Genomic DNA, 11,132 nt, shown 5'->3' with positions numbered 1-11,132 from the left:
TTCATCGCGATTTTTACGTTGATGGAAAAAATCGATAAATGGAAAGAATATTGTGGAATGGGAATGGTAGAAACCCGCATAAATAAGAATTGTAACCAAACGATTTCTTAAATAGTCAAACGACGATTTGATGAAGCGTAAAAAAACTTTTACTAAACGATTATTCAAACTGTGAAATACATTGGTTGAACCGTGAGTTCCGAATACACAGTATTTTTAATATGTCGTTAGGTTATGTAATTGTTAAAAACTGTTAACACACTTATATGGAGGAACTGTTCTACAAACAGTTGAGATAATGTACAAAATCAGCTTGTAGAAACGTTTTTTATGCATCGAACTGTTATTGCTATAGTTTTCCTTAAAGTTCTATTGTATCTTAACATTTATATCTATAGTTATGAAAGGATTTGACAAAACGTTCTTCCAACGTTACAAAAACGGTATTCGGAACCGTGCGTGGATAAATCACGCACACATACACAAATGTGTTTGGAGTTTTAGGATTCGAATAAATAAAAATGTGAGATATAGAAAGACCCCTCGTCAAGAAGTAGCTCAATTAGATAGTAGGTCATATATCAATTGGCAAACTGGCAACACGTCGTGACATTGGCGAGAATACAGCTGTCAATGATTCGTCCTCTTTCGATCGCGGGCTGACCTCAAGGTAAGACGTGCTTTCCCGATGTGCTGAGTGATTCCCGTGTTGAGTCTAGTGCGCACATTTTGGCGACCCCTGCCAGGAGGTTTTTTTCTAATTTGACGGCGTTCTTTTTAAAAAAACATGGCTGACGGGAATCCCTTAGCAGGGATGAAAAAACAATATTGTTTTTGACATTAAGTGATTAATGTGTGAGTTTAGTTCAAGTGAAAAGAAAAAATCCGAAAACACGAGGTGGACCGTTTTCACTCGTTGATTAACCGCGGAGGTTGGAAATGACCAGTAGTAGAAAAAAGAAGTGGACCGTTTTCACTGAAACCGCGGAGGTTTTTGTAAATCCTGGATTACTGTGAAAGTATCAGGTTATGTTTATATCCAGAAGGATTTTGACTCAAATTAGGTGAACTGTTTTCACACTAATGTAAAGACCGAGGAGGTCGATAGTTTTCTGGAATGAAAACGATTAGAACAAGGTGGACTGTTTTCACCCATGGCAATAAAAAAAATTAAATTCATCGAACTGTGATAAAAATAGAATTTTTTTTCGAATGTGCTGGATATGTAAGTTTTTCCAGCATGTTAATGCTTTGTTCATCTTTTCAGATAACATTTGAAAACAAGCATATCAGGTGAAGAGACCGCCATCTTTGAAAATGGAGGAAAAAGGAAGATACGTTCGAATCCCAAGTTGTTCAGATAGTGAACATCAGGAATCGGACATTCTTAAAGACGACGCATTCCCAGATGACCGGAGTTATGAAACCAAGGAAAGCGAACGTGGTAATGAGAGCAACCAGGAGGAAAGCGAAGACTCTCTGACATCGGAAGATTCGGTTTCATCGACGACTTCGTGCGAATCTATCGAAGTGGGTAGCACTGGTGACGTGAGTTGCTCACAGGAAAACCGAGAGCTCCCGGAGGAAGCAGGAGAACAACCGCGAAACATTGCTGAGGAGCTTGACCGTATGCGGCGAGTCATAGAGGACTTATCTCGAAAGCTGAGTGAATATGAAAAACCGAGTGTTAGCCGACCTATTGTTGAAGATAATTGGAGTACTTCACATGACGCAAATGACCGCACGGAAGGTACTCAGGCTGCCATCAAATGGGATCACATTAAACCTTTTCCCTCTGGCATTCCTGCTAATAAGATGTGGGAAGAGTGGAATCGGTTTATTGAAAATTTTGACATTGCTGCTTCCCTAGGAAACGCCGGCAGCTCAGTGCAACGTTCAAAATTGCTTTTTCTGTGCTTGGGACAAGAACTACAAGGTATCGTGAGAGCAGCAAAGCTGAAGCCGAGCCTAACTGAACCTGATTGCTATTCAACCTTCAAGAACAACATCCGGAATTATCTCCAATCCATGACGGACACTGCGGCGGAGCATGAAGCGTTCGCCGCAATGAAGCAGGGACCAGGAGAGTCTGCTATAGCTTACCATGCCAGACTTCAGGAGAAAGTGAGATTATGCGGTTATAGCCCCTCCGATCAAGAACGTTTCGTCAGAGCCCAGTTGCTAAAGGGACTTCGAAATAGAGACTTGTCTAAATCAGCACGGATTTATAACTACGATATCAACTTCATCGTACAATCAGCGACAAGGGAGGAAGCTTACGATGCTGAAACGAGCCAACCCAGTGGTTCCGATATTGCCATCGTTCAGCGAAGTAATTGGAAACGGTCATCCGAACCTCACCGGAAGCGTGGGTGGGATGGCACTCGAAATGATCAGCATCAGTCAAAACGATACCGTGGTCCCGATAGACGGTTCGAAGAGCGTCGCAGCCGATGTCACCGATGTAACCGCCCTTCACATAAGCCTGGAACAATCTGCCCGGCTCTGGACAAAACCTGCAATGGTTGTGGGGATCGTGGACATTTTATTGCGACGTGCCCAAAGCGACGCATAAACAACCTGCAGAGAGATTCGGACCGAGTAAAACCGTCTGGTTGGACTGATGATGAAGGAGAAGAAAACAAAAAGGTACCATTTAAATAAAGTGTCATGTTTTTCGATTCTGTTTTATTAAAAAATTTTTGAAAATAAACTGGTGTTTTAATACCATTTCAGCAAGTGAATGCATTATCCCTAAACGATGTTCTGGTTAACTGTAGCGTAGGGTCCTCGAGCTCAATAACATTCCTTATCGACTCGGGGGCCGACGTGAATGTCATCGGCGGTGAGGATTGGAAGCTACTGAAACGAGAATTTCATCAGGGACAGGCTAACCTTCATCCGGTGCAGCCGTCAAACGGCGGGCTACATCCCTATGGTTCCCAAAATTCAATAAAAATCGATGCAGCGTTTAAGGCAAAAATCAGCATGCAAGGATTACCTCAACAATCAATCGAAACTCTGTTTTATGTTGCAAAAGAAGGACGCCGATCAATACTGAGTCGGTCTACGTCGAATGACATGGGGTTGCTACACGTAGGCTCAGCTGTCAACAACTGTGAAGTCGCAGATAGCTTATCAGTTTTTCCTAAAATGCCAGGAGTTAAAATAAAATTTAGTGTGGATAGGAGTTTCGCCCCTATCAAAAATGCGTATTACAATGTCCCCGCTGCATTTAGAGAGGGAGCGCGGAAAAGGCTACAGGAAATGGAAACACGTGGCATTATCGAGCGAGTCACGAAGGCACCGGACTGGATCAGCGGTATGTCGGCTGTTGCCAAGGGCAAGGACGATTTCCGATTGGTCGTTAATATGCGAGGGCCGAACAAAGCGATCAATCGGGAGTACTACCGACTACCGCTGTTAGAGGAAATGAAAATCAAGCTCCACGGTTCTTCTTTTTTCTCGAAGCTCGATTTAAGTAATGCATACTATCACCTAGAGTTATGCAACGAGTCCCGAGATCTTACAACCTTTCTAACCGAAACTGGTATGTACCGTTTCACGAGATTGATGTTCGGCGTGAATTGCGCACCCGAAGTGTTTCAGCGTGAAATGGTGCGTATTTTAGGAGACATCAGAAACGTGATAGTATACATCGATGACATATTGATCTTCGCTGCAAGCTTAGTAGATCTTCGCAAGACAGTAGCGGAAGTATTGCAAGTTTTAAGGGCCAATAACTTGACCATCAATACGAAGAAGTGTGAATTCGACAAAACACGCATTAGTTTTCTGGGCCACGAATTGGATAGTGATGGTTTTCATATCGAGGAAGCGAAGGTGAAGAGTATTCGGTGTTTCAGAGAACCAACTACCATTTCGGAATTGCGAAGCTTCTTGGGACTTGCTTCCTTTGTGAGCTCTCATATACCAAATTTTGCTGAAATTGCTAGCCCTCTCTGGCTCGCTACGACCCAATGGAACTGGGGGCCTCAGCAAAAGAGAGCTTTTGATGAGGTAAAGCAACGTATAATACAATGTACAATAGCTCAAGGTTTCTTCTCCTTACATGAAAAAACGATCTTATTCACCGATGCCTCACCGGTGGCGTTAGGTGCCGTCCTTATACAAGAGAATGAAAACCATATTAGTAGAGTAATTTCATTTGCTTCAAAGGCACTCACTCCAATCGAGAGAAAATATCCACAGAACCAACGAGAAGCTTTGGCGGTCATCTGGGCCGTGGAACATTTTTCATATTTTTTGTTGGGAAGACGTTTCACACTTCGAACAGACGCCCAGGGAGTGACCTTCATCTTGAACCGTACACGTGAAGACTCCAAACGAGCGCTGACCCGCGCAGATGGTTGGGCTCTTCGACTCAGTCCTTACGTTTACGATATCGAATACGTTCGTGGCAGGGACAACATTGCGGACTCATCGTCAAGACTGTACAACGGCAACGATCCTCCTTTTGAGGAAGACAACAGCCCCTGGGAGATTGCTTCACTTGAAGCAAATGTTGTTGGATTTCTAACACACACCGAGATAGCGGAAGAAACTGCCAAAGACGAGACACTGCAACTCTTAATACAAGCCCTAAAATCAGGAAATTGGCCTTCACATCTCCGCCAGTTTCAAAAACTTGAAAACGATCTTAGTAATCGCGATGGCGTTGTTGTTAAAACCGGATGCGTGGTTGTCCCAGAGCACCTTAGAAAGAAAGCTCTCGAAGTAGCTCACAAAGGTCATCCATCAGCAGCAAAAATGAAATCCATCCTGCGACAGCGTGTTTGGTGGCCTAAAATGGCTACAGAAGCTGAAAAATGGGTAGAAACCTGCGAAACCTGTGCTGTAAATGGACGTCCTGAGAAACCTACTCCAATGAGGCGCATATTCGCCCCCAAAACTGTTTGGGAGTCCATCGCGTTAGATTTTAATGGGCCATACATACAATTCGGAGGTATTTCTATCATCGTGGTAGTAGACTATCGATCGCGATACTTAATTGCCAAGCCGGTGAAATCAACTAGTTTTCATCACACGAAACCGGTACTAGAAACGATTTTTGAACGCGAGGGTTTCCCTGCAAATATCAGGACTGATAACGGCCCACCGTTTAACGGTAACGAATATAAGAGTTACTGTCTTGAACGAGGCATTAAAACAATCTACACGACCCCACTGTTCCCTCAGCAAAACGGCCTTGTGGAAGGTTACATGAAAGTAATCAACAAGGCAATGTCATCGGCTGCATCAAATAAAACTAACTTTGTTGAGGAGCTTCGTGAAGCTGTTGATGCTCACAATTCAGCGATCCATCGTGTCACAAATATAGCACCTGAGGAGATCATGACTGGACGAAAGATTAAACGGAACCTCCCACTCATGCAGCACGAAAATATCAGCATCGATAACGAATTATTGGACCAACGAGACCGCGAAGCAAAATTAGAAGCTAAGGAACGTGAAGATACGCGACGAAATGCACGGAAAAGCCGTGTTGGGCCTGGTGATGTGGTGATCGTTGAACGGGCATCTCGAGCAAAAGGAGAAACCCGATTTTCCCCAACACGTTATACGGTAGTCGAAGAACATAACGGTAACTTGACAATATCCAATGATACAGGCATAATCCGAAAACGACACATTTCGCAAACGAAAAAAGTCCATCCGTGGCGCAAAGCAGACGATGAGCAAAACTCAGAACATCAGCACTGTCATCAGCAAAACCAAAACATACAACACCAGCTGCGACCAATGAGAGAACGGAACAAGCCGGGATACCTAAAAGATTACGTAGAAGTAGTTGAAATCGAAAATTCCAAATAAAGTAACCTAATTCTAATTAATTACCTGTAACAGAATCTACGCCAATAAAATTTGAACTCAGAATGGTTGAATTCGTGTTTGTTTACATTTTTATTCTAAATTGGTTGATGTGCTGAGAGTTGCACGCTCATTTTCTCTTAACCGTTTATGTCTGTTTTTAAACTATCATGATCAGTTGAATCCATGGGATCAGTAACTCACTTATATATGCCCTGTCGCATTGTTTTAAACCAGGTGAAGGATTAAAGTTGTTATTCTCCTATCGCTATTTTCCGAAGTTATTTCTCGTTTCTTTTTAGGTAGGAAAACTTATCGAGATGGCAATAAAAAATTTAAACTAGATTTTCCTTACACTTTGATAAACACTTTTTGAAATTCAAACATTCTAGAGAGGAGGGAAGATGTGAGATATAGAAAGACCCCTCGTCAAGAAGTAGCTCAATTAGATAGTAGGTCATATATCAATTGGCAAACTGGCAACACGTCGTGACATTGGCGAGAATACAGCTGTCAATGATTCGTCCTCTTTCGATCGCGGGCTGACCTCAAGGTAAGACGTGCTTTCCCGATGTGCTGAGTGATTCCCGTGTTGAGTCTAGTGCGCACAAAAAACACCATTTCTTTTCACTTTTTACATATTATTTTAATTCACATTTTCGTTCAGCTTTAACTCCTGCCTTACCAATGGTAATATTTCGACATCCTACGAGCATGATTGATTGAGCCAGAATCTTCATTGACCGCACACGGCTCACTGTAGAGGGAGGTTCCCACGGCTTGGAAACTCGGATTTCAGGCTAGGTTCAGGTCTGCTGATGTCTTCTGTCCGGTTACAACGGCTGCCGAATAATTTCAGGATGTGGTGGTGGTTCCTTTCCATGAGCATCGGGGCCCGAAGCAATCTGCAGTTTGAGGCCATATTTGCGGGTTTCTATAAAGAAAAATTACACTTATTAGGTACAATAATAGAAGAAATATATTATATTTTTGAAATTTTACTTACTTTATGCTTTGAATCCCGATTTCTCGCGAATTTAACGAAGAAAAAACTAAACGGATCGCAAAACTTTTTCCCGGCGCGGCGTGTTGTTTTTCTTTTCCTTCATTCGTTTGACACTTTTGGCAGCGGTGCCAAACATTCTGATGTTTTATGATTTGTTTGAGATCAATTTAACGATTCTGATTGAATTGAAATAAATCGTCCGTACCGTTTATTCACTTTTTCAGATACCGTCACTTTTTCACATGAATGTTCATGTATCGTTCTTATAGTTTTCGAAGTAAAGTTTAATACTATAGCTATGTTTTCTGAAATGATCACTTTTTGTGGATCTATAGATGTATCGTATGGACAGTTAGTGATACAGTTTTTTATTATGCGGGAATCCTATCATTCGAATACAAATTAATTATTAGGAATGTAAGGTTGGTAAGCAGGTAAGAAGGTAAGATGAATGCAAAATTCATTATAATATCAATTCATATATCAATGTATTTTTGGATCGACCAATATGTTAACAGCTGGGCAGGTAAACCTGTCGTAAAATTTATATGATTGGTAAATGTTACAAAATTTTTAAACGACTGCGTAACTGATTAACTTATTCCCTCAAATAACACACATACATACACGGAATACATTAATCCCATAACAGGTCTGCCGAATCCATGGTGTCGGGTATAGTCGGGTATATCAGCTTTGCCGATCTTATAATCTCAAGTATACAATTCAGCACATACGTTGGCGAAACTGCGGTGAATCCGTGCACCCATGGTGGATTATGTACATACATACAGTTACCAAAATAGCGTCCAAGCAAGAGAAGCTATCAACCTAAATTTTCAACGCAGAAATAGATAAATCGTAGAATGTGGCCAAACCAACCGTCACCAAAGAGATAAAAGTGTTCGGGGGACGTTTGTCGACAACCAGGAATCCGAGAGCTGGGGGAAATCGAAAGTCGGGAGCAGTGGTGACGAACAGAAGAGTGATAAGTGCTTTCAAGCGCAACCCCAATCTCGCAAATAAGTTGGGAATATCGTCTACAGCCAGTGCATGAGTCTAAAAACGATCCGGACTATCGACTTTTAAGAAGATAGTGACCCCAAATTGCTCCAAAGCAAAACCTTACCGAAAAATTAAGATCTCGGTAGCAGTATACGACATAGATGACAAAGTTTAGTTGCGTGTAATGGACGACAAAACCAACGCCAAGGCAGACTTCAAACTGCTTCCTGGACAAAAGTGTTATAAAGCAACCGAAAGGGGAAAGGCGGCAGATATTTTCAAACATTTTAAACTATCAAAGTTTGCCAAGAAAATATCTTGATTAGCAAGCTATCAGTACCTATGGCTTGAAAAGCGAAACTTTTCGTTACAACCGAGGCTGTCAACCAGGAAATTAACGTTCAAAAGCGTTTGCTGCCTTTCCTGAAGTAACATGACTTGTCTGTGCTGTTTGGACCAGATTTGGCAACTTGTCATTATGGAAAATCGGAGTGATATACCGCTAACAACATTCAAGTTTTGCCCCAGGATAAGAACTCTCCCAACACACCAGAACACTGGCCAATCTAAAAATATTGGGCGATATTTAAGCAAAGCCTTAAGAGCAAGTTCACAGGTGTTGGGAAAAAGTGGTAGAAATTTTTACACTTTTGGCACATTTTGAAAATTTTACCATGCAAAAATGTTTTCAAGATCTTTGGGCGTTGTATTTTTTACAGCACTTTTTATATTTCAGTCGTACGTGATAAAAATCAAGCTATTTTTGCATCACATCATGCGAAAATAGAACACTTGTTGTAAAAAAAATTGAAGGCTGAACTGAATTGAAGATCTTGAAAATGTCTTTGCATGGTAAAATTTTCAATATGTGCCACAAGTGTTAAAATTTCTACCACTTTTTCCCAACACCAGTGAACTTGCTCCAAGAAGATACAAAAAAAACTGTAAGCAGCGAGAAGAAGTTCAAAGCAAACTGCAGTTCTGCGTCGAAGAAAGTTTCGCAAGTGGTACTCACGACTTTCATGGAAAATTTGTACCATTCACGAAGGATTAGGGTTCCTTAATCGAACTAATTTAACCAGTGAGAGTCATTCATCTTTAGCCTGGAAGGTGGCACCAACATTTGCAATTTTTGTTAAAAAGCTCAAAATTTACCTTTAATTAGCATATGATTCGAATTTTAATAAAAAATATCCATTAAAGATTTACGCTTTCAATGTTTGAGTTTTTAACTCAAAACTAATAAAAATTGATTATTTTTTGTTTTACCTCAACTTTTATTAGTTTATAGAAAATTGCACTCATTGTCACTTTCAACTCCCATTCCCTCTATAATGCATTCAGGACCATTTTTGACGAGCCTTAATTATTATCTGTTACGGTGTTGCCACCCTTTTTAGACCAATTTCTATCACCGAAACAACCTTCATCGTGAACAGTTAACCTTGAATTAGGTAGGTTTGGATTGCAAACCAGGGAGAAGACAAATTTTTCGCTCAGTAGCCGCGAATCATTCAAAGTTTAAGCCATTGAAACAGCTGTTCTCATCGTTGTGAATTTTTTTCGAAGTAAAATCAATAACTTTCGTTTGAATCTATTTTAAAAGTTAGCTTTTTTTATGCGAAAAGAATTAAAATGAGGTCGATCATTTTGATTTTCATGTTGAATCTTTCGAATACCAAAATTTCAATTGCCGAAGATACTAAAACTTTTCCGGGGTAAGTTTTCTTTAACAAGAGTGAACAGTGAATCATCAAAATTTAAAAGTGCCTTTTAGATGTTTGACGTTTACCTATTAAGATCAATAAGAATTATATTGAACCATAAAAATAGTTCCAAGATGAGTAAGAATTTCTTTGATCCAAATCAAAAACATTCAGTTTTTATTCTTCTGTGAAAAAAAATATAATAATTTTAATGATGTGATCTATACGAACGAGACTTATAAAAATGAATTGAAATTTTAACGATCTAAATATCTTGATTTCCTCAGCGCTGAGATCATCATCCCGGCTATCATTGGACAAATAATACCGGCAATCATCGGTGGTGGAGCTGCACCACAGCTTCCTTCAGTTTCCATTTCCCATACGGGATCTATAGCAACCTCAGTGGCCAATACACCAATCGCTATTAGGTAAGTTTTAAATAACATTTGTGCGGGAACATGTTTGAAAATAGACTTTTTTTCATTTATTGAGATTTTACGGAAGTTCTTTAAAGATCTTCAGATGCTTGGCGATAGGTCCCAAATTCGAGCAAAAAAAGGATGAAAGCATTTTTTGTTGTTGTTGCAAAGTCGTGTCAAATCTTATTTACAAAAACTCAGATGTATATTGGAAACCAAAATTAAAATTTTAACACCACTTACAGTATACGTTAAGATTTTTCATTTGAATAATTAATCTTAATACATTAAGGACCGCAAATAAAGCTAAGGCGAAAAACATCAAAATTCGGCATTATATTTATATCTCAAAACTAGCTGGCCCAAATTTTACAAATTAAGTATCTTTAAGTAACCAAAAGTGTGTTTTCAATTTTGTAGAAAATTTGAGTTATGATTCTAAGAGTAGATTATTCGTTAAAAATCCTCATTCTTACAGTCAAAGTGGAACGATTTCAACGAGTGGCTCCTCACAAACGCATGCAGCATCCCAGGCCATGGTAAAGCCCGGTGGATCCGTTTCCGCTTCCAGTCACGTTGGCAATCATCGAAGACTCACGGCGAACCCAAGCTTCGGAGCTCTTTCAAAACGGCTGCAAAAATTCCTGAAAAATGTCGGTCGATAGCTGGAGTAAATATACCTAATGATGATTCGACAACTCCTCCTGGCAGGAAGTTGATTGAATCAAATGAGAGAAGATAAATCTCCGGGACTCGTTAGTGGGAGCTTATTTGTTGAAATGAAGAATATAAAAAAACGAAAATGATGGTTTTGCATCTTGATGTTGAAGCAGATTATATGATTAAGCATCGTATTTTACTGCTGACTCGATGACAAGTGTGGAATTAGATTTCTTCTTTATTTGCAGGATATGGAAATTTTCAATTTCATTTTTTAGTCTCGATGTTCATTTGTTGAAATAAATTTTCAAGTCTTTTAGGCATGAAAATTGGTTTGTTTTTATTATAAAAGAAACAGTCAAAATCTGGAAATAAAATAATATAATCTTTGAACGTACGATCGTAGAACCAAAATTTAAAATTTCAAGCAAATTCAACAAAACACGCTTTTTCAATTAAACGGATTTAAGAGTGCATAATCTGATATTGCATGTGGAAACA

General features: G+C 39.8%; 2 protein-coding genes across 2 annotated transcripts; both read left to right on the top strand.

Annotated features, from left to right (window-relative positions):
- Positions 1–1,317: 1,317 nt before the first annotated feature.
- Positions 1,318–5,835, top strand: LOC129741458 (uncharacterized protein K02A2.6-like). Its single transcript, XM_055733194.1, has 2 exons — positions 1,318–2,649; positions 2,737–5,835. Exons 1-2 carry the CDS (start codon positions 1,318–1,320, stop codon positions 5,833–5,835), a joined length of 4,431 nt encoding a protein of 1,476 aa, XP_055589169.1.
- Positions 5,836–9,092: 3,257 nt separating this feature from the next.
- On the top strand, positions 9,093–10,873 carry LOC129745455 (uncharacterized). Its single transcript, XM_055738557.1, has 3 exons — positions 9,093–9,561; positions 9,837–9,980; positions 10,450–10,873. The coding sequence occupies exons 1-3, from the start codon at positions 9,479–9,481 to the stop codon at positions 10,634–10,636; spliced, it is 414 nt and encodes a 137-aa protein (XP_055594532.1). The 5' UTR covers positions 9,093–9,478; the 3' UTR covers positions 10,637–10,873.
- The last annotated feature ends 259 nt before the right edge of the window (positions 10,874–11,132 follow it).

Source organism: Uranotaenia lowii, chromosome 2 (assembly GCF_029784155.1).
Source record: "Uranotaenia lowii strain MFRU-FL chromosome 2, ASM2978415v1, whole genome shotgun sequence".
Taxonomy (NCBI): domain Eukaryota; kingdom Metazoa; phylum Arthropoda; class Insecta; order Diptera; family Culicidae; genus Uranotaenia; species Uranotaenia lowii.
Note: the sequence above shows the minus strand (reverse complement) of the source record. Positions and strands in the feature narration are given on the sequence as shown.